This window comes from Pongo pygmaeus, chromosome 16 (assembly GCF_028885625.2).
Source record: "Pongo pygmaeus isolate AG05252 chromosome 16, NHGRI_mPonPyg2-v2.0_pri, whole genome shotgun sequence".
NCBI lineage: Eukaryota > Metazoa > Chordata > Mammalia > Primates > Hominidae > Pongo > Pongo pygmaeus.
In genome coordinates this window covers 88,664,982-88,689,852 of record NC_072389.2, presented here as the reverse complement: position 1 = coordinate 88,689,852, position 24,871 = coordinate 88,664,982, and the positions used below count along the sequence as shown (strand labels likewise).

The 24,871-nt window shown below is 39.2% G+C and overlaps 1 protein-coding gene across 9 annotated transcripts in view; it reads left to right on the top strand.

Moving 5' to 3' along the window:
- Positions 1-24,871, top strand: part of ADAMTSL3 (ADAMTS like 3) — a 388,887-nt gene that overhangs the window by 291,809 nt on the left and 72,207 nt on the right. For all 9 annotated transcript variants that reach the window (XR_010123993.1, XR_010123994.1, XM_054451684.2 and 6 more), the window contains one exon: positions 24,007-24,160. Coding sequence is in view for 7 of the 9 variants with exons in the window: in XM_054451684.2 (XP_054307659.1) it covers positions 24,007-24,160 (154 nt within the window). In the remaining 2 variants the exon portion in view is untranslated. The remainder of the gene's footprint in view (positions 1-24,006; positions 24,161-24,871) is intronic.

Genomic DNA, 24,871 nt, shown 5'->3' with positions numbered 1-24,871 from the left:
TGGTCTTCCCATCTGGTTTATATTGTCCTTGAGGCCAGTGGCCATGGGATTGCCAACAGGTCCTCCAGTTGTTCAGAGCTCTAAGCAAGTAAATACTATTCCTCAACAGTCTTTGCAAAGTCAGGGAAAATCCAAAGTGGTGTTGAAATAGTGATCTTTAGAAGAGCTCAGGTCTGCTAACACAGGAGAGGCAGATCATTCACTGGAGGGGTTTTTGTTGAGACAAAGAAAAGAAGGAAACTTAAGAGGAGGCTACCCATGTGAGCTGGTTTGGACTGGAGGCTATTTAGTTTCATAGGCAACCATTCATCAGGGCAAAGAGCAAGCTCTTCTATGCTCCAAGAGGTCAGCCCAAACTCAAACAAGACACTCTGGCTTCCAGTCATGACCTCACATCCAGGAAGCCCCTATCTGGGAGGAAGAGCAAGTGTACACACACACAAGAAAACAGAGGCAGCCTCAGCCTGTGACACCAAAAGCCATTGTTGAGGCTTGAGCGCAGTCAGGCACACAACCTGTTGCACAGAAATTTGAGTTTTCTACTGGATGGAGCTTTCTCCTGTTAGTTAAAATTTCCTCTCATCAGCGTTGCTTTTTTTTTTTTTTTTTTTTTTTTTGGCAGAGACTCTGACACCAAATTGCCACCCTTCTTAAAGCTTCCTGCCAAACTAGTCCTTCTGCCATGGGATGGCTCACTTGGGGGCAGCTATCCATTTTGTGGTTCTGGATAAGGTCCTTCCACGTTGAAATTGGCCACTAACCCTGAACACAGAAAGGCTGAGCAGCCACGCCAGAATTTCTATTCTTCATGGAGCCAGGCCTCTGGCTTGCAGCCAGAATCTTCCTCTTCCCCGACACTAGCTCTATTCATGACATGTTTAAGGTCTGTCCATTCATTGGCTTATGAGTTTGCCTTGGTTCCTTAGATCTGGACCAAGCCTTAGGCAGAAAGGAGCCTTCAGTTCTTACACTGCTTTTGAAGTTATAAGAAAGGAGCATTGACTCATATCAGGCAATCTTCCCAAATGGTGAATTTCTGTGATCCACATACCCCTTGTAGCCTGTTTTATGTCCCACCTCTTGGCTGAAATAGCCTCCTTTATTTTCTGTACTTTGATGGAACATTTGATTATTTTGTTTATCTTCACCTTTTTCCTTCATCATGTTTCTTGGTGTTTTTATTTTTTCTACTTATCTGACTATGTCTTTTCTGTTGGCTTCTCTTCTTCCAAATCTCAAAAAGCCCAATATTTGATCCTTTGATTTCCATTGCTACACTTTTCCACTGTGGTAGATTCTATGTCCTGAATTCTTTAACTTCCATGGGTGATTTTCAATCTCCAGAAAGTCTCTAACCTTCTAACCATGTCTCCAGCTCTCCATCTAGTTTATATCCTCATCGTGGGAAAGCAAAGGGACAGCCTCTTCACTCTCTCCCAACCAGTTCTCCCCACTTCCTGTCTCTGTCCATGTACCACTGTCTTCCAACACTTATGATCATCTCTGAGTTCTTCACCTCCTATATTGTTATTCGTATCTGCCAACTCTTCAGCTCTTGAACTATTAACATATCTAATATGCTAAGTAAAAAGGAAACTATCTCTATAACTGAAAAATGTTATAAAGAACAACCCAAGATATCTCCAGGATACATGGATTTTAAAATATGGTATTCCCCGATTTTCCACAGAACTATTAATTACAACTCATGAAGGAAGTAGTGTGTTGAAGTCAGTTCTTACTGGCCAGTAAGAATCACTTATGATCTCATCCCAACTAGTGCTCGGTCACATTGGGTTGATAGCTGGAAATCAGCCATGATGAGAGTATTTACACCACAGAAACTGGCAAAACAATCATGGCTATTTCCTCCAAGAACATGTTTTGAAACATTTACCAGCACACAAGTGCACAAAAGCTTATTTACCCACACACACACACACACACACACACACAATCTTAGGAATGAAACACTTTCAGCTTATCGATGGTGCTTAGGATGGAAGTGCCCTCAAGAAGTTCCCATCTCTGAGCTCTTTGATACAAAGTCTAAGAAACTTGGTTGGGCTTCCTGAAGACATTTTTTTATCTTTATCTTCATAACTGGTGTTTCTTGGGGCCAGGAAATATCAGACCTCTGGGTGAAGATACATTCTATGAATCATTATCCTACAGAGTTAATTTGGTCTTGATCGAAGGTTGTTGATCTAAATGCATTAACTGTATGTTCAGATATTCTTTCTGTGAATAAAAGACTAGTTCAGCTCTTAAGGTTTATTATAAAACTCTTCTTTTACTCATTTTTATTATGTGGTATTAATTATGAGTTTTTTATTATGAATCACTATGCAGATAACAATTCTTTTTGAATTTTTTTATGTTGAATTTTTGTGGGTATATAGTAAGTATATATTTTTATGGGGTACATGAGATACTTTGAAACAGTTATGCAATGTGTAAGAATCACAAAATGGAGAATGAGGTATCCATCCCCTCAAGCATTTATCCTTTGTATAATAAACAATCCAAATTATATTATTTTAATTATTTTTAAAAATACAATTGAATTGTTTTTGGATATAGTCTCCCTGTTGTGCTAGCAAATACTAGGTCTTACTCATTCTTTCTAACTATTTTTTTGTACTCATTAACCATCCCCACATCCCTGCCCGACTACCCTACCCAGCCTCTGATAACCATCCTTCTACTCTCTATCTCCATGAGTTCAATTGTTTTAATTTTTAGCTCCCACAAATAAGTGAGAACATGTGTGTTTGTCTTTCTGTGCCTGGCTTATTTAACTTAACATAATGACCTTCAGTTCCATCCATGTTGTTGCAGATGATAGGATCTCATTCTTTTTTATGGCTGAATAGTACTCCATTGTGTATATGTACCACATTTTCTTTATCCATTAGTCTGCTGACGGACACTTAGGTTGTTTCCGTATCTTGGCTATTGTGAATACGGCTGCAGTATGCATGGGATTATAGATAGCTCTTTAGTATCTGATTTTCCTTTCTTTTTGTTATATACCTAGGAGTGAGATTTCTAGATCATATGGTAGCTCTATTTTTAGTTTTTTGAGGAACCTCCAAACTCTTCTCCATAGTAGTTGTTTTAATTAACATTCCCACCAACAATGTACAAGGGTTCCCTTTTCTCCACATCCCCGCCAACATTTGTTATTGCCTGTCTTTTTGATAACAGCCATTTTAACTGGAGTGAGATGATATCTCATTGTAGTTCTGATTCGCATTTCTCTGGTGATCATTGATGTTGATCACCTTGTCATATGCCTGCTTGCCCTTTGTTTGTCTTCTTTGAGAAATGTCTATTCAGATCTTTTCCCATTTTTAAACTGGATTATTAGATTTTTTTTTCCTATAGAGTTGTTTGAGCCCCTTATATGTTCTGGTTCTTAAACCTTTGTCAGATGGGTAATCTTCAAATATTTTCTCCCATTCTGTGGGTTGTGTCCACTTTGTTGATTGTTTTATTTGCTGTGTAGAAGCTTTTTAACTTGATGTGATCCCATTTGTCCATTTTTACTTTGCCTGTGCTCGTGGGGTATTAATCAAGAAATATTTGCCCAGAGCAATGTCCTGGAAAGTTTCCCCAACGTTTTCTTGTAGCAGTTTCTTAGTTGAGGTCTTAGACTTAAGGCTTTAATCCATTTTGATTTGATTTTTGTATATAGTAAGAGAGAGGGGTCTAGTTTTACTCTTCCGCATATGGATATCCAGTTTTCCCAGCATCATTTATTGAAGAGATTGTCCTTTCCCCAATGTATGATCTTGGCACCATTGTCAAAAATGAGTTCACTGTAGATCTATCGATTTATCTCTGGGATCTCTACTCTGTTCCATTGGTCTATGTGTCTGTTTTTATACCAGTACTATGCTGTTTTGGTTCCTATTATCTCTGTAGTATAATTTGAAGTCAGATAATGTGATTCCTCCAGTTTTGTTCTTTTTGGTCAGGATAGCTTGGGCTATTCTGGGTCTTTTGTAGTTCCTTATAAAGTTTAGGGGTTTTTTATTTCTGTGAAAAATGTCATTGATATTTTGATAGGGATTGCATTGAATCTGTAGATCGCTTTGGGTGGTATGGACATCGCAACAGTATTGATCCTTCCAATCCATGAACATGGAATATCTTTCAATTTTTTATAGTCCTCTTCAATTTCTTCCATCAATGTTTTATGGTTTTTATTATAGAGATCTCTCACTTCTTTGGTTAAGTTGATTACTTGGTATTTCATTTTATTTGTAGCTGTTGTAAATGGGACTACTTTCTTGATTTTTTTGATTGTTCGCTGTTGGCTTATAGAAATGCTACTGATATTTGTATGTTAATTTTGTATCCTGCAACTTTACTGAATTTGTTTATCAGTTCTAATAGTTTTTTGGTGGAGTCTTTAGGTTTTTCCAAATGTAAGATCATGTCATCTGGGAACAAAGATAATTTGACTTTTTCGTTTCCAATTTGGATGCCCTTTATTTCTTTTTTTTTTTTTTTTTTTTTTTTTGCCTGATCGCTCTAGCTAGGACTACTAGTACTATGTTGAATAACAGTGGCGAAAGTCAGCTTCCTTGTCTTTTTCCAGATATTACAGGAAAAGCCTTCAGTTTTTCCCCATTCAGTATGATACTAGCTGTGGGTCTGTCATACATGGCTTTCATTGTGTTGAGGTGTGTTTCTTCTATACTCCTTTTTTTTAGGATTTTTGTCATGAAGAGATGTTAAATTTTATCACATGCTTGTTTGGCATTAATTAAAATGATCATATGGTTTTGTTCTTCATTCTGTTGATATGATGTATTACATTGATGGATTTGCATGTGTTAAGCCATCCTTGCATCCCTGGGATAAATCCCACTTGGTCATGATGAATGATCTTTTAATGTGTTGTTGAAATCACTATGCTAATATTTTGTTGAGAATTTTTGCATCAGTGTTCATCAGGCCCTGTAGTTTTCTTTTTCTCTTTTTGATGTGTTTTTGTCTGGTTTTGGTATCAGGTTAATACTGGCCTGATAGAATGAGTTTGGAAGTATTCTATCCTCCACTATCTTTCAGAATAGTTCGAGTAAGATTGGTCTTAATTCTTTAAATGTTGGTAGACAACATCAGTGAAGTCATTAGGTCTCAGGCTTTTCTTTGCTGGGAGACATTTTATTATGGCTTTGATCTTGTTAACTTGTTGTTGGTCTGTTCAGGTTTTGGATTTTTTCATGGTTCAATCTGGGTAGGTTGTATGTGTCTAGGAATTTAGCCATTTCTTCTAAATTTTCTTATTTATTGATATGTAATTGCTCATGGTAGCCACTAATGATCCTTTGAATTTTGCAGTACTGCATTAGACATTGCAGTTCTAATGTCTTCTTTTCCATCTCTGATTTAATTTATTGGGGTGTTCTCTCTTGTTTTCTTAGTCTGGCAAGAGGTTTGTCGATTTTATTTATGTTTTCAAAAAACCAACTTTTTGGTTCATTGATCGTTTGTATCGTATTTCTTCTACTAATTTTGGGTTTGTTTTGCTCTTGATTTTCTAGCTAAGATGTATTGTTAGGTTGTTTACTTGAAGTTTTTCTTCTTTTTTGATGTAGGCATTTATAGCTATAAATGTCCCTCTTAGTGTTGCTTTCACTGTATCTCATAGGTTTTGGTATGTTGTGCTTCCATTATCATTTGTTTTAAGAAAATTTTCAATTTCCTTCTTAATTTCTTTATTGACCCACTTGTCATTCAGGAGCATATTGTTTAATTTCCGTGTATTTATACATTTTCCAAAATTTCTCTGGTTATTGATTTCTAATTTCATTCCATTTTGGTCAGAAAAGGTGCTTGATGTCATTTCAGTTTTTTGAGTGTTTTAAGACTTCTGTAGGGCCGAACATATGGTCTATTTTTGATAATAATACATGTGCTGAAGAGAAGAATGTGTATTCTGCAGCCATTGAATGGAATGTTCTGTATCTATTGCCCTATAGTGTAGATTAAATTGGATGGTTCTTTGTTGTTTTTCTGTCTGGAAGATCTGTCCAGTGTTTAAAGTGGGATGTTGAAGTCTCAAGCTATTATTGTATTGAGGTCTATATCTCTATATGGCTTTAATAATACTTGTTTTATATATCTGAGTGCTCCAGTGTTTAGTACATATATGTTTAAAATTGTTATATCCCTCTGGGCATGGTAGCAAGCACCTGTAATCCCAGCTACTTGGGAGGCTGAGGCGGGAGAATCACTTGAACCTGGAAGGTGGTGGTTGTAGTGAGCCAAGATTGTGCCACTGCACTCCAGCCTGGGCGACAGAGTGAGACTCCACCTCAAAAAAAGAAAAAAACATTGTTATATCCCCTTGCTGAATTGACCCCTCTATAAATTAAATAATGACATTCTTTGCCTGTTCTTACAGTTTTTGCCTTGAAATCTATTTTGTCTGATATAAGTATAGCGCTACTGCTGTTTTTGGCATTCCATTGGCATGGAACATCTAACTCCATCCCTTTATTTTCAGTCTGTGTATCTTTACAGGTGAAATTTGCTTCTTGTAGGTAGGCAGCAGATCAATGGCTCTTGTTTTTTCATCCATTCAGCCTTTCTATGCCTTTTGATTGGAGAGTTTTGTCCATTTACATTAAGTGTTACTATTGATAAGTAGGGACTTTCTCCTGCCATTTTGTTACTTGTTTTCTGTTTGTTTTGCAGTCTTCTCTTTCTTCTTTCTTTCCTTCCTGTTTTCCTTTTAGTACAGGTAATTTTTTTTTTGGTGGTATGACTTAATTTCTTGCTTTTTATTTTTTGTGTATCCATTGTATGGTTTTTGATTTGAGATTACCATGAGGCTTGCACGTACTATCTTATATCCCATTATATTAAACTGATGACAACTTAACACATTGTGTAAACAAACACACAAAAAGAAAACTAATGAAAACTCTACACTTTTATTTTGTCCTCTCACTTATTAACTTTTTGTTTCTCTTTATGTTTTATTGTACTATCCTGGCTTGAAAGTTGTTGTATTTATTATTTTTTGATTGGTTCATCATTTAGACTTTCTAGTTAAGATTAGTTTTGACACCACAATCACAGTGTTATAATATTCCATGACTTTCTGTATACTTACTATTACCAGTGAGTTTTGTACCTTCAGATGATTTATTCTTGCTTATTAATATCCTTTTATTTCAGACTGAAGAGCTCCCTTTAGCATTTCTTATAGGACAGGTCTGGTGTTAATAAAATCCCTCAGCTTTTGTTCGTCTGGGAAGACCTTTATTTCTCCTTAATGCTTGAAGGATATTTTCACTGGATATACTATTCTAGGGTAAAAGTTTTGTTCCTTCAGCACTTTAAATATGTCATGCCACTCTCTCCTGGCCTGTAAGGTTTCCACTGAAAAGCCTGTTGCCAGACTTATTAGAACCCCATTGCGTGTTATTTGTTTCTTTTCTCTTTTTGCTTTTATGGTATTTACCCTTGACCTTTGGGAGTTTGACTATTAAATTCCTTGAGGTAGTCCTCTTTGCACTAAGTATGCTTGGTGTTATATAACCTTCTTGCACTTGAATGTTAATATCTTTATCTAGGTTTGGGAAGTTCTCCGATATCCCTTTGAATAATTTTTCTACCCCTATCTCTTTCTCTACCTCCTCTTTAAGACTAATAACTCTTAGATTTGCCCCTTTGGGATTATTTTCTAAATCTTGTAGGCATGCTTCATTATTTTTTATTCTTTTTTCTTTTGTCTCCTCTAACTGTATTTTCAAATACACTGTTTTCAGGCTCACCAATTCTTTCTTCTGGTTGATCAATTCTGCTGCCAAGAGACTCTGATACATTCTTCAGTATGTCAATTGTATTTTTTAAATCTAGAATTTCTGCTTGATTTTAAAAATTAATCTCTTTGTTAAATTTATCTGATAGAATTCTGAATTCCTTTTCAGTATTGTCTTGAATTTGTTTGAGTTTCCTCAAAACGGCTATTTTGAATTCTCTGTCATGTATCTCTGTCACTCCAGGATTGGTCCCTGGTGCCTGATGTAGTTCATTTGGTGAAGTCATGTTTTCCTGTAGATGTCCTTTGGTGTCTGGGCATTGAAGAATTATATATTTATTGTAGTCTTCACAATATGGGCTTTACAATCTATGCCTGTCCTTCTTGGGAAAGCTTTCCAAGTATTCAAAGGGACTTGGGCCCCAAGCCCAGTAACACTGTACTGCATGCACACTCATAGAGATATCACCTTGGTGGTCTTAGATAAGATCCAGAAGCATTCTCCGGATTACCAGGAAGAGACTCTTGTTCTCTTCCTTTACTTTCTCCCAAACAAACAGCATCTCTCTGCCTCTGTCTCTGTCTCTGTCCCTGTCTCTCTCTCTCTCTGTCTCTGTCTCTCTCTCTCTGCTGAGCCACCTGGAGCTGGGATTGGGGTGATGCAAGCACCCCTATGGCCACCAACACTGGAACTGCCCTGGGTCAGACCTGAAGCCAGAATAGCACTGAGTTTCACCCAAGACCCACTGCAACCACTATCTGGTTACTGCCTATGTTCACTCAAGGCCCTAGGGCTACAGTCAGCAAGAGTTGAAGCCATCCAGGCTTATGTCCTTCCCTTCAGGCTTGTGTCCTTCCCTTCAGGGAGGCAAGTTCTTTCAGGCCTTGGGCATGTCCAGAGATACTTTCTGAGAGCCAGGGATTTAAGTCAAAAACCTTAGAAATCTACCTGGTATTCTATTACCCTGTGGCTAAGCTGCCACTGAAATCATACAACAAAATCCTTCCCCCTCTTCCCTCCCCTTTCCACAGGCAGAGGAGCTCTCCCCATGGCCATCATCATCAGCAGTCCATAGAGAGTTCTGCCAGGCTACCATTGCTGATCACTTAATGCCTAGGGGCTCTTTAGCCAGCTTGTGAATGCTGCCAAACCTGGGATTCACCCTTCAGGGTAGTAGGCTCCCACCTCTGGCCCAGGGAAGGTGCAGAAATGCTGCCCAAAAGCCTAGGCCTGAACTCAGGGACCCCTGAAGCCCACTAGGTACTCTATCCACTGTGCTGAGCTGTTACCCGAAGCTAGCATGTCTCAAAGTCTCATCCAAGGCCCATGGCATACTACCTGGATATCACTTTTGGTTATTCAGGGCCCAAGAGCTCTTTAGTTAGCAGATAATTAATCCTGCCAGGACTTGGTCTTTCTCTTCAAGGCAGCGGGTTCCCTTCTGGCCCAGGGTGTGTCTAGAAATGTCACCCAGGAGCTAGGACCTGGCATGGGGGCTTCACGACTCTGCCCAGTGCCCTATCTGTGACTGAGCTTGTATCCAAGATGCAAGACAAAGTACAAAGTCCTCTTGACTGGTCTCTCTCCTCTCCTCAAGCAGAAGGAAGGAGTCGCTTTCGTTGCTACAAGCTGTGCTGCTTGGGGTTGAGGGAGGGGTAGTGCAAGTACTTCCCCAGCTGCCCCATCTGGTGTGTCACTAGGTCACACACTGCCCCAGTCCACTGGCTCTAACCCCAGAACACCATCAGACTTGCCTAAGAATCTGAGTCCTTCCTAGACTGCCTTTCAAGTTTACTTAGGACCCCACAGCACCTTAGCCCATGGTGGTGAGACAGCTGAAACTCAGGCTCCGGCCACTGGAATAGGCACTTCCCCTCTGGCTAGGGCTGGTCCAAATACTGCCTCTGTGGGTGTCAACTGAGTTCAACACGGTTTCATTTCCCACTGTGACAGGGCAGCACTGAGTTCAATGAAAAGTCCCCCAGTTGCTGTGCTCTCCCTCCCTGAAGTGCACAGATTCTCTCTCCGTACCATGCAGCCACTGCCCGGGAATGGGGAAGGGGTGGTGTTGGTGATTTAAGACTGTCTTTTCTGCCTTCTTCAGTGCCTCCTTCAGTGATATGAAATTAAAAACAGGTACTGTGATGGCTCACCCAATTTTTAGTTCTTACGAAGGTGCTTTTTTGTTTGCAGATAAATTGTTTAAATTTAGTTTTCCTGTGGTAGTGGGAGTGGGGGGATGATCAATGTAGCCTTCTATTCTGCCATCTTGCTCTGCCCTTCTTGCTAAGCACTCTTCTAATGGAATAATAGTGTCTTTTTAGACTGAATCTGACAGTTTACTCTTATATTTTGACCCATCCAAAATATGCCCAGTGGATTCAAATTCATGTAGTTCTATCTGTTCCATGTGTTTTAAATTATATACACACACCGCACAGGCGTACACACACATGCATAACCTAAATACACTTTATTTTCCTGACCCAAAGTAACTGCCAGAGGGGAAGACCCATTTCTGCACATGTTTGTATCCCACTTGGTGCTTGGTAAACACTTTTTGGCTGAAGTATAGAGATTTATAAAAGCTTCTTCTACTCTGAATAGGCCTATTTCCATAGCCTTACAAACTCACTCATTTAATCAACATTTACTGAGCCTTGCTATGTTGATTACCGTAGGCACCAGGAATCAGAGACAACTAAGAATAGTTTTCAGTGAGCTCACAGTTTAATAAGGCAGGCAGAAGAAATGATGTTTACAACCATGTAAAAAATGCCCAATAAAGGTGTTCTGTCTACAGAGCTATGTGAAAATTGAAGGGAAACGTCTAAGTCTGCCTGGGTCCCTGGAAAGTGTTGCATAAGATGCAGCTTTGGAATTGCTTCTTAAGAGATGAGTGCAAACTGTGTGGAAATGAGACAGAGGGGTGTTCTAGGAGTGACAAGAGTGTATATAAAGGCACAGATTTGGGAGAGTTTATCAGTCTTGTGTGGCTTGAGAACAGGATGCGCTGAGTAAGTGCTGGTAGGTGAGATGGAAAGGAGAGATTACAGCTGGATTGTGAAGGCTTTGGGGTATTGGATTTATCCCTACAGTCATTGAGAGCATGTTGGAAGGTGTTTGAATGGGGAAGTAAAATGTAAGGTTTTAGAGATATAATTCTGGCTGCAGTATGGATAAGGTATTAGAGGAAGAAGGAATTGAAGCTTGAAAAACCTTGTTAGATGGTGATTGGAATAAAGTCAACGAGAGAGAATGAAGAAGCAGTTGGGATAGAGAGTAGTAAGTGGTTTTGAACAATATGTAGGAGATTTAACTGACATATTTGGCAATTGAATTGACAGGACATGAGCAAAAAAGAGGAATGTTTTATATTTTTGTCCTGGGAAGCTAACGAATGGGATGACATTAATTTTAAAATTAATTAGAAAGAAGAAGCATATTCAGAAAGTGACTTGAAAGGGAGAGAAAAATGGCTTATTTTAGACATACATGTAGTTTGAGAGTCTATAAAGGTATCAGTAAAGAATTACAGCTCAGAAAAGATCTGCATTAAAGTTAGAATTGTGTGAATCATCAACACATATGTGGTAGCTGAAACCATGGAAGATGACTACCATGATATCTAAAAGTATATTATTGACAGTAGTCCCTTTAAAAATTATTTGAAGGCTTCTAGTGAAGCAAAATCATGATAGTAGCATAGTTACTATTCCCAAATCCCTCATTAAAAAACAAAAAGCAGAGCAATTAGGAATGCAGAAGGAAAGAAAAAACAACAGAGGTAATTTTAACAAAAGTAATATAAGTAGGTGAGGCGAAACCACACAGTGCAGACACTGTTCAGAAATGGCAGAATTAGCAGCTGGGCAGCGATAAAAAAGAGGAGAGACAAGGCCAAGAGTTGTGGAACACAGATGTCAGGAATAAATAGCATGACAAGAAAATGATCCTACTCTGAGTAGAACCCTCAGCAAATAGGTCTGAGACCGATCAGCCAAATTGAGGAAAGACTCCAGAGTGTGATTGGTTCCAGAGTGTGAGTGGGTACAAGAAAGATCGTGCAGAACCACTAAAGGGCTTAAGAAGTGCCCAAGAAAAGTTGTCAGAATTATAATCCAAGTGGAGAAGGAACACAAGAGGTAAAGGAAAGAGATGTTCAGATCCTTGGGAGTTGGAGAATCCAGAGATACAAATCCCAGAATTGTGGCCAAATTGTTGCATATAATACTTCTTTTTAACACCAGAGGAGGAAGCTCTTAACAGTGAAGATAGCTATCCTGAAATATTCCCTCCTGCTTACACTCTCCTTCCCTAAAAGTACAGAAAACAATCTAATTCATTTAATAAGAACATCTGCAAACCTCCAAAAAGATACAGTAAGATAAAAGTATCAATAGCATACCAACTTAATGAAAATTTGGCCTTTAAACAGATGAAAATATACTCAGTGTTACAAAATGAGCTAAGAGAAACAAAAATAAAACTGTAGAAACAAATCAGAAATAGAAAATTCAAGAAACGAGATGAATAAATAACAGGAGAATGTAAAATGATAGCTGACGGTTTAGAAAAGAATTTTCAAAACTAAGGGTAAATTTCTCAGAATGTAGACTAAACACTAGAAGAAACTCAAGAATGACTGGGCAGAGAAAGTGTAATAAGCAAAATAAAAGGAGGGAAATGACAAGAATCAAAGAGAAATAAAAAAAGATTCAAGTGCAAATAATATATATAAAAGACAAGGAAATAAAATTCAATGAACATAGAGTCCCAGGAAAAGAAAACCACCAAAAATCATAACAGAACAAAACTATAAATGACTCAAATTGCCATATTGAAAGGGCACTCTATATACCTGGGAAAACTGACCCAGAATGGTCAATATCAAGACATACTCAGCTGGGCGCAGTGGCTCACACCCATAATCCCAACACTTTGGGAGGCCAAGGTGGGTGGATCACTTGAGGCCAGGAGTTCAAGACCAGCCTGGCCAACATGGTGAAACCCTGTCTGTACTAAAAAAAAAACAAAAATTAGCCGGGCTTAGTGGCACACTCCTGTAATCTCAGTTACTCGGGAGGCTGAGGCAGGAGAATCACTTGAACCCAGAAGGCAGAGTTTGCAATGAGCTGAGATTGTGCCAACAGAGCAAGAATCCATCTCAAAAAAAGGACATATTCTACTAAAAGATAAAAATATATTTGTGTATCTATGCAAAAGAATCAAGTCACTTATTAGGGAAAGAAAATCAAACTGACGCTAGACTTCTCAACAATACCACTTCATACTAGAAAACAGTGGAGCAACATATTTAAGATACTGAAGGAAAGAAAGTGTGAGCCAAAGATTTTATATCCTGCCAAACTGACTTTCAAGTTTAAAGGCCACAGGCAAATAGTTTTGAAGATGCAAGAACTCAATGTATATTGTTCCCTTGAGCAATTCCTGAGGAATCCACCAGATGTCTATAGAAGAAACCATGAGAAGCTTTGGCATAAAGTTGCTGCTTTGTGAATGATAATTAATGGCACTGATTATGACATCTCCTCTCTCTGTGAGTTGTGGACATTCTCTGATGGCGTGCTCACTTTAACTTAGCAGACACACAGTCACGGAAGACTTTGCTCCAGAAAAAATGGTTTACAAACCATCCTTCCATTCAGGATGGGGAGAAAAAGTCAAATATGTATCATTAGAAATGTCTTGTGAGTAGCAATTGGCAGTTATTTAACCACTTTTATATGAACAAAAGTAACTCACATAGCAGTTTAATAAAAAGCTGACATTCATTTTTATTATGTGAGAAACTGCTAGAGGATGTTTTGACTTGTTAAAACAGTGATAATGTGGTAATGGTAATTTAAAAATATTTATTCAAAAGCTTACAAAAAGCTTTTGTCTATACTGAAAAATAATAATAATTAGGGCTTTCTGTTAAAAGATGTCACTAAAGGCATTTTTTTAAAATTCCATTTTCCTCCTTTGAAACCCAACAAAAAACCCACTAAAAGAATGAAAGAGAAGGAACACTGTGTCTTCAGTGAACAATGAAATGGCCACAATCCCAAACTATAAATTATGAAACACACCTGCCAAAGACCATAAAATCTGGACCAGAATGAGGGGGAAGGCTGAGAGCTGACAAATATTTCCTCAGGTGCCGAGCAGGATATAGATTTCCCTAGGAGTAAATGTGGCAGTCCTGAAAGGCCTATTCTAGTTCTTTGATGACAGAGACTAGATCCTGGATCACGAAGTACCTCGGAAAAAAAACTGAGGATGTCCCTTGCAGAACCATGATGGGAGACAGAGCTGAGGGAGAAGGCATATTTTTATGCCTCCTTGCCAAGGAAGGCTGCCAGAGATGAAGTGGTATGAAGGAAGGGGGCGGGGGAGGGGCAGCAATTGCTGGATTATTATACAGTAAGCCAGTTATTTAAGAGGCTCTTTTATTTGTCTCATCAACTATTCAAATTCCAAAATCTGAAGGGAGATGTGGGTAGAGGAAATAAGAGATTTGGTGACAGAATGTTGAAGACAACAAATGGATGTAAAGTTTCCTAGCGCGTTTCTCCCACCTGTGTTACTCACAAACAGCCAGCTGTATTCAAAGCACCAGCATAATATCTCTGCACCAAAACTAGGGGGAAAAATCAAAAGGGAGGGAGGAAGTCATGGGATGGGGAATGGAGCATAAAGCAAGAGTCACATGGATAACATAACAAAGATTTTCCCCAGAGAAAAGTTGAGACAGATAGGTTCTATACTTCCAAGGAAGTTATAGTCTTGATGTCTAGGGAAAAAGTGGCTTTAAAGTGAGGTTTGAGTTCAAAAAAGAGACTATAAGACAACAGAAGGAGATGGAAAGACAACTGGAACAGTCAGGAAAAAAGAGAAAAATTTTTAAATGGCAGATAGAAAAATAGCAAACACAAAACTTACATTACAAGCAACAACTTAAGAAAATAAAGGAAATGACTGGAAATAAAGAGAGATGGAATACAGACTGGAATAAGTCATATAAAATTATATGGAAAAGAACAAAGATGTAAAATTGGTTTTTAGTGGCCATAAGGGATATGGAAGACAGACAAAGGAGATCAAACATAAGCACAATTGGTATTTGTTGAGAAGAACAAAACACATGGAACAGAAAAGTATTCAGAGACAAAATAAGGGGAATTAATTCCCTTTAATAAAATCTTTTATCTGCAAGTCATAATAGCACAGCATGCGCCACTAAGCCTGTGTAAGATGCTGAACCTCATGGATAAAGCAAAACCCCCTTTGAACAGAAAGTCAAGCAAATAAACTAAAAATTCTCATCTTCATAGGAGCATTCAATGCAAGAGGACAATGGAGCAGGATCTACACAATTCTAAAGAAAAGCAAGCATGACTCAAGGATTTCCTCTTCATCCTGTGTTCTTCATGTAGAGAGACAACAGAGAGGCAGTCAGAGAATACTGTCTGATAAGCCCTTGAAAAAGCTGTAGGGCCAAGATGAGATACAGAGATGACTCAAAACAGAGAATCCAGGAATGCATAGATCCTGGTAAAAAAGGTGGGAGATGAGTAATGAATTCATTTGTGTAGGATTAAGACGAATCAACTAACAATTATATTATAGAACATAACATAAATATCAGAAATCTTGACATTATCTAAATAATAAAATGAAAACTAATTAAAATTTGGAGAGATGAGGTAGATGATATAGTTTGGCTGTGTCCCCACCCAAATCTCATCTTGAATTGTAGCTCCCATAATTCCCATGTGTTGTGGGAGGGACCCGGTTGGAGATAATTGAATCATGGGGGCAGTTTCCCTCATACTGTTCTCGTGGTGGTAAATGAGTCTCACGAGATCTGATGATTTTATAAGGGGTTTCCCTTTTCGCTTGGCTCTCATTCTCTCTTGCCTGCTGCCATTTAAGACATCCCTTTGCCCTTCCTTCATCTTCTGCCATGATTGTGAGGCTTCCCCAGCCACGTGGAACTGAGTCTATTAAACCTCTTTCCTTTATAACTTACCCAGTCTTGGGTATGTCTTTATTAACAACATGAGATTGGACTAATACAGTAGAGGAAATGTAAGTGTGCTTATTTCCTCATCCTTCTTAGTAGCAAGTCAATAAATATTCTCCTAAGTCAAATTGTCATTAAAAATAACTATCCAAATCTCTTTTTGGTTTATTTAATCTTCTTTATTAACTTTAGAGTGTTCTTTTGGGAATTAATCATGGTTTAAAAAATATCAAACATTCAATAACTCTAATTTTACTTTAATGTCTTTTTTTCTAATATACCTAATAAAATTGCATTAAATTTTTAAGTTGAAATTGCATGTATACACACTGATTATCACTATTGATGTTACTTTATATATGGCAGTTTGGGTGATTTTTTAAAAACTTTCCTTTTTATACATTTGTATTTCTTGGATACTTGGTAATGAGTATTGTAAAATCAAAATCAGCCATGGCTGGCAAGATGGCCAAATAGAAACAGCTCTGGTCTGCAGCTCCCAGTGAGATCAACACAGAAGGTGGATGATTTCTGTATGTCCAACAGAGGTACTGGCTCATCTCATTGAGACTGGTTAGACAGTGGGTGCAGCCCATGGAGGGCCAGCTGAAGCAGGGTGGGGCATCTCCTTACCTGGGAAGTGCAAGAGGTCAGGGAACTCCCTCACCTAGCCAAGGGAAGCCATGAAGGACTGTGCTGTGAGGAATGGTGCACTCCAGCCCAGGTACTACACTTTTCCCATGGTCTTTACAACCCACAAACCAGGAGATTCCCTCGGGTGCCTACACCACCAGGGCCCGTGGGTTTCAAGCACAAAACTGGACAGCCATTTGGGCAGACATCAAGCTAGCTGCAGGAGGTTTTTTTCATACCTCAGTGGTGCCTGGAACACCAGTGAGACAGAACTGTTCACTCCCCTGGAAAGGGGGCTGAAGCCAGGGACCCAAGTGGTCTAGCTCAGCAGATCCCACCCCCACAGAGCCCAGCAAGCTAAGATCCACTGGCTTGAAATTCTCACTGCCAGCACAGCAGTGCGAAGTTGACCTGGGATACTCCAGCTCGGTGGGGGGAGGGGCGTCCACCATTACTGAGGCTTGAGTAGGCGGCTTTCCCTCACAGTGTAAACAAAGCCTCTGGGAAGTTCAAACTGGGCGGAGCCCACCACAGCTTGGCAAAGCCACTGTAGCCAGACTGCTTCTCTAGATTCCTCCCTTCTGGGCAGGGCATCTCTGAAAGAAAGGCAGCAGCCCAGGCTTATAGATAAAACTCCCATCTCCCTGGGACAGAGCACCTGGGGGAAGGGGCAGGTGTGGGCGCAGCTTCAGCAGACTTAAATGTTCCTGCCTGCTGGCTCTGAAGAGAGCAGCAGATCTCCCAGCACAGTGCTCAAGCTCTGCTAAGGGATAGACTGCCTCCTCAAGTGGGTCCCTGACCCCTGCGCCTCCTGATGGGGAGACACCTCTCAGTAGGGGCCGACAGACACTTCCTACAGGAGAGTTCTGGCTGGCATCTGGCAGGTGCCCCTCTGGGACGAAGCTTCCAGAGGAAGGAACAGGCAGCAATCTTTGCTGTTCTACAGCATCTGCTGGTGATACTCAGGCAAACCAGGCCTGGAGTGGATATCCAGCAAACTCCAGCAAACTCCAGCAGACCTGCAGCAGAGGAGCCTGACTATTAGAAGGAAAATTAACAAACAGAAAGGAATAACATCGACATCAACAAAAAGGGTGTCTACACAGAAACCCCAGAAACCCCACCTGAAGGTCATCAAAAGACCATCAAAGACCAGAGGTAGATAAATTCATGAAGATGTGGAAAAACCAGCACAAAAAGGCTGAAAATTCCAAAAACCAGAACGCCTCTTCACCTGCAAAGGGTCACAACTTCTTGCCAACAAGGGAACAAAACTGGACAGAGAATGAATTGAACGAGTTGACAGAAGTAGGCTTCAGAAGGTCAGTAATAACAAACTCCTCCAAGTTAAAGGAGCATGTTCTAACCCAATGCAAGGAAGCTAAGAACCTTGAAAAAGGGTTAGAGGAATTGCTAACTAGAATAACCAGTTTAGAGAAGAACAAAAATGACCTAATGGAGCTGAAAAAAACAGCACGAGAACTTCATGAAGCATACACAAGTATCAATAGCCAAATTGCTCAAGCAGAACAAGGATATCAGAGATTGAAGATGAACTTAATGAAATAAGCGTGAAGACAAGATTAGAGAAAAAAGAATGAAAAGGAACAAACAAAGCCTCCAAGAAATATAGGACTATGTGAAAAGACCAAACCTACGTTTGTTTGGTGTACCTGAAAGTGAGGGGAGAATGGAACCAAGTTGGAAAACACTCTTCAGGATATTATCAAGGATAACTTCTCCAACATAGCAAGAAAGGCCAACATTCAAATTCAGGAAATACAGAGAATACCACAAAGATACTCCTCTAGAAGAACAACCCCAAGACACATAATCATCAGATTCACCATGGTTGAAATAAAGGAAAAAATGTTAAGGGCAGCCAGAGAGAAAGATTGGGTTACCCACAAAGGGAAGCCCATCAGACTAACAGTGGATCTCTCTGCAGAAACCCTACAAGCTGGAAGAGAATGGGGCCAATATTCAACATTCTTAAAGAAAAGAATTTTCAACCCAGAATTTCATATCCAGCCAACCTAAGCTTCATAAGCAAAGGAGAAATAAAATCCTTTACAGACAAGCAAATATTGAGAGATTTTTGTCACCACCAGACCTGCCTTACAAGAGCTCCTGAAGGAAGCACTAAACATGGAAAGGAACAACTGGTACCAGCCACTGCAAAAACATACCAAATTGTAAAGACTGTCAACGCTATGAAGAAACTGCATCAACTAACAGTCAAAATAACCAGCTAGCACCATCATGACAGGATTAAATTCACACATAACAATATTAACCTTAAATGTAAATGGGCTAAATGCCCCAATTAAAAGACACAGACTGGCAAATTGGATCAAGAGTTAAGACCCATAGGTGTGCTGTATTCAGGAGACCCATCTCACATGCAAAGACACACATAAGCTCAAAACAAAGGGATGGAGGAATATTTACCAAGCAAATGGAAAGCAAAAAAAAAAAGAGCAGGGGTTGCAATCCTAGTCTCTGATAAAACAGACTTTAAACCAACAAAGATCAAAAGAGACAAAGAATGGTATTACATAATGGTAAAGAGATCAATGCAACAAGAAGAGCTGACTGTCCTAAATATACATGCACCCAATACAGGAGCACCCAGATTCATAAAGCAAGTTCTTAGAGACCTACAAAGAGACTTGGACTCCCACACAATAATAGTGGGAGACTTTAACACCCTACTGTCAACATTAGACAGATCAACAGACAGAAAATTAACAAGGATATTCAGGACTTGAACTCAGCTCTGGACCAAGTGGACCTAATAGACATCTACAGAACTCTTCACCCCAAATCAACAGAATATACATTCTTCTCAGCACCATATCGCACTTATTCTGAAATTGACCACATACTTGGAAGTAAAACACTCCTCAGCAAATACAAAAGAGTGGAAATTTTAACAAACAGTCTCTCAGACCACAGTGCAATCAAATTAGAACTCATGATTAAGACACTCACTCAAAACTGCACAACTACATGGAAACTGAAGAACCTGCTCCTGAATGACTACTGGGTAAATAACAAAATTAAGGCAGAAATAAATACGTTATTTGAAACCAATAAGAACAAAGACACAATGTACCAGAATCTCTGGGACACAGCTAAAGCAGTGTTTAGAGAGAAATTTATAGCACTAAATGGCCATAGGAGAAAGCAGAAAAGATCTAAAATTGACACCCTAACATCACAATTAAAAGAACTAGAGAAGTAAGTGCAAACAAATTGAAAAGCTAGCAGAAGACAAGAAATAACTAAGATCAGAGCAGAACTGAGAGAGATAGAGACACGAAAAACTCTTCAAAAATATCAGTGAATCCCGGAGCTGGTTTTTTGAAAAGATTCGCAAAATAGATAGACAGCTAGCCAGACTAATAAAGAAGAAAAGAGAGAACAATCAAATAGACACAATAAAAAATGATAAAATCACCATTGATCCCACAGAAATACAAACTGTCATCAGAGAATACTATAAACATCTTTACGCAAATAAACTAGAAAATTTAGAAGAAATGGATAAATTCCTGGACACATACACCCTCCCAAGACTAAACCAGGAAGAAGTCAAATTCCTGAATAGACCAATAACAAGTTCTGAAATTGAGACAGTAATTAATAGCCTACCAACACAAAAAGCCCAGGATCAGACAGATTCACAGCTGAATTCCACCAGAGGTACAAAGAGGAGCTGGTACCATTCCTTCTGAAACTATTCCAAACAAAAGAAAAAGAGGGACTTCTCCCTAACTCATTTTATGAGGCCAGCATCATCCTGATACCAAAACCTGGCAGAAACACAACAAAAAAAGAAAATTTCAGCCCAATATCCCTGATGAACATCGATGCGAAAATCTTCAATAAAATACTGACAAACTGAATCCAGCAGCACATCAAAAAGATTATCCACCACGATCAAGTCGGCTTCCTCCCTGGGATGCAAGGCTGGTTCAACATATGCAAATCAATAAACATAATCCATCACATAAACAGAACCAATGACAAAAACCACATAATTATCTCAGTAGATGCAGAAAAGGCCTTTGATAAAATTCAACACCCCTTCATGCTAAAAACTCCAATAAACTAGGTATTGATGAAATGTATCTCAAAATAATAAGAGCTATTTATGACAAACCCACAGCCAATATACTGAATGGGCAAAAGCTGGAAGCATTCCCTTTGAAAACCGGCACAGGACAAGGATGCCATCTCTCACCACTCTTATTTAACATAGTATTGGAAATTCTGGCCAGGGCAACCAGGCAAGAGAAAGTAATAAATGGTATTCAAATAGGAAGAGAGGAAGTCAAATTGTCTCTGTTTGCAGATGACATAATTATATATTTAGAAAACCCCATCGTCTCAGCCCAAAATCTCCTTATGCTGATAAGCAACTTCAGCAAAGTCTCAGGATACAAAACCAATGTGCAAAAATCACAAGCATTCCTATACACCAATAATAGACAAACAGAGAGCCAAATCATGAGTGAACTCCCATTCACAATTGCTACAAAGGGAATAAAGTACCTAGGAATACAACTTACAAACCACTGCTCAAGGAAATAAGAGAGGACACAAACAAATGGAAAAACATTCCATGTTCATGGATAGGAAGAATCAAGATTGTGAAAATGGCCATATTGCCCAAAGTAATTTAAAGATTCAATGGTATCTCCATCAAGCTACCTTTGAATTTCTTCACAGAATTGAAAAAAACTACTTTAAATTTCATATGGAACCAAAAAAGAGCCTGTATAGCCAAGAAAATCCTAAGCAAAAAGAACAAAGCTGGAGGCATCATGCTACCTGACTTCAAACTATACTACAAGGCTACAGTAATCAAAACAGTATGGTACTGGTACCAAAACAGATATATAGACCAATGGAACAGAACAGAGGCCTCAGAAATCATGCCACACATCTACAACCATCTGATCTTTGACAAACATGACAGAAACAAGCAATGGGAAAAGGATTCGCTATTTAATAAATAGTATTGGGAAAACTGGCTATCCATATGCAGAAAACTGAAACTGGACCCCTTCTTACACCTTATACAAAAATTAACTCAAGATGTATTAAAGACTTAAACATAAGACCTAAAACCATAAAAGCCCTATAAGAAAAATTAGGCAGTGCCATTCAGGACATAGGCATGGGCAAAGACTTCATGACTAAAATACCAAAAACAATGGCAACAAAAGCCAAAATTGACAAATGGGATCTAATTAAACTGAAGAGCTTCTGCACAGCAAAAGAAACTATCATCAGACTAACAGGCAACCTACAGAATGGGAGAAAAATTTTGCAATCTATCCATCTGTCAAAGGGCTAATATCCAGAATCTACAAGGAACTGAAACAAATTTACAAGAAAAAACCCCATCAAAAAGTGGGCGAAGGATATGAACAGATACTTCTCAAAAGGAGACATTTATGCGGCCAACAAACATATGAAAAAAAGCTCATTAGAGAAATGCAAATCAAAACCACAATGAGATACCATCTCACACCAGTTAGAATGGCGATCATTAAAAAGCCAGGAAACAACAGATGCTGGAGAGGATATGGAGAAATAAATAGGAATGCTTTTACACTGTTGGTGGGAGTGTAAATTAGTTCAACCATTGTGGAAGACAGTGTGGCAATTCCTCAAGGATCTAGAACCAGAAATACCATTTGATCCAGCAATCCCATAACTGGGTATATACCCAAAGGATTGGAAATCATTCTACTATGACACATGCACATGTATGTTTATTGCAGCACTGTTCACAATAGCAAAGACTTGGAACCAGCCCAAATGCCCATCAATAATAGACTGGATAAAGAAAATGTGGAACAGCATGGAGTACTATGCAGCCATAAAAAAGGATGAGTTCATGTCCTTTGTCGGGACATGGATGAAACTGGAGACCATCATTCTCAGCAAACTAACACAGGAACAGAAAACCAAACACTGCACGTTCTCGCTGTTAAGTGGGAGTTGAACAATGAGAACACATGGACACAGGAAGGGGAACATCACACACTGGGGCCTGTCAGGGGGTGGGGGGCTAGGGGAGGGATAGCATTAGAAGAAATACCTAATGTAGATGGCGGGTTGATGGGTGCAGCAAAACACCATGGCACATGTGGACCTATATAACAAACCTGCACATTCTACACATGTATCCCAGAACTTAAAGTATAATAATTTAAAAAAGGCCAGCCGTGGTTTCTCACGCCTGTAATCCCAGCACTTTGGGAGGCCGAGGCAGGTGGATCATGAGGTCAGGAGTTTGAGACCAGCCTGGCCAAGATGATAAAACCCCGTCTCTACTAAAAATACAAAAAGTAGCTGGGTGCAGTGGTGGGCGCCTGTAATCCCAGCTGCTTGGGAGGCTGAGGCAGGAGAATCGCTTGAATCTGAGAGGCAGAGGTTGCAGTGAGCTGAGATCATGCCACTGCACTCTAGCCTGGGTGACAGAGCAAGAATCCATCTCAAAAAACAAACAAACAAACAATGGACATGCCCATAGGCAGATGAATGGATAAAGAAAATATGGTACTGTATATACATACAATGAAATATTTTACAGCCTTAAAAATGTAGGAAACCCTGCCATTTGTTGCAAGATGGATGAACCTAGAGGACATTATGCTAAGTGAAATAAGCCAGTTAGGGAAAAACAAATGTTGTATGATTCCATTACATAAGGTATCTAAAATTGTCAAACTCATAGAAGCAGAGAGTACAATAGTGGTTTCCCCATACTGGGGGAATGGGGAAAATGGGGAGTTGTTAAATGGTTATAAAGTTTCAATTATACTAGCTGAATAAGTTCTAGAGATCTGCGGTAAAACATAGAGCCTATAGGCACAGTTAACAATAGATAGTGTGCAATTCAAAATTTATTAAGAAGGTAGATCTTATGTGAAGTGTTCTAGTCATAAATAAACAAAACAAAACAAACAGGCAACAAAAAACAAAAGGGAACTTCGGAAGGTGTTGGATATGTCTGTTACTCCGATTGTGGTAATGGTATCATATGGTGTTTGCATTAAGCCCAAACCCATCAACATTGTACACATTAGACATGTGTAGTTCTTTGTATATCAGTTATACCTCAATAAAACTATTAAAAGGGTCAAATTTTAAAAATGAAAATAAAAAATGAATGGCTAAAAAATAAATTAGATATTAATTGCAATGCCAAAAAAATCCCACAATAATAAATTACTGGAAATTACTATCTCCAAAAGAAAGAGTGAGATGGAGGGAGGGGGAGGGCAGTAGAGAGGACATGACTGAAGGAAAAAGAGAAAGAAAGAAAGGAAGAGAAGGGAGGGGAGGGAAGGGGAGGAGAGGAGGAAGAAACTCTCCATGACATAAAAGATGTTCAAGCCTAGGAAATGGCTTTCTTCTTGGCACATCTGTACTGAAAATTTCCTCTTGTTTCACCCTTGGAGACTTTGCTGTTGTTGGCTGGGTCTGCCTGCTCACGCTCCATTTGACTCTGTTGCACAACTCTCATTTCAGTGTTCTGTCAGTTGTGGTGCTGGAATCCAGAGAAGAAAGCAGGTGTGTCAAAGGCTGACAGCCAAAGGTCGGCGCGTCCCCCTCAGTGAGATGATGTGCAGGGATCTACCAGGGCTCCCTCTTGTAAGATCTTGCCAGATGCCTGAGTGCAGTAGTAAGTATGCGGTGTCCATGCTTCACCAAGATATGCTGATTCTGTTCATTTTGTCCCGATGTCTTTATTTTCCATACGTCAACAGATTTCTAATCTGTGGGTAAGGCAACTCAAGCTGAACTCAGTATTGTTTTCGGCAGCGATCGGTAGAACGTGGAAGACCAAGATATAGTTCTAAGAAAAGTCTGTTTTAAGAAATGTCCGCCCACTTAACAAATGCATCTTTTAGGCTTCCTCATTTGGATTTATGTCCTCTACTTTACCATAATTTCTTCTGCTTAGAGTTCAAGAGTGTTCCCTGTAGAAGTTAAGCCGAAATACCTCCTGGTTCACTTTGCTAGGAATGCATTTGGACTTAATTAAAAGTAGAAGAGCTACGTATTTTTAAGCATTCAAGTATTTTTTCTTGTGTATAATCTAAAATTGGCAAGGATAAAAACACGAAAGAACTTTGATTTAAAAATGGCAGTTTGTACACCTCAATTAATTATGAATAATGAGCTTACTATAAAGAGTTCATATTATGGCTTCATTATAGCCAAAGCTAATATGCATGTAGCATTCATCTGTATTTTCAGTGTACATGATAGAATATATGTTTACACATGAATATGTATGTTTCATATAAGAGTTATGTGGGCCGGGCGCAGTGGCTCACGCCTGTAATCCTAGCACTTTGAGAGGCTGAGGTGGGTGGATCCTGAGGTCAGG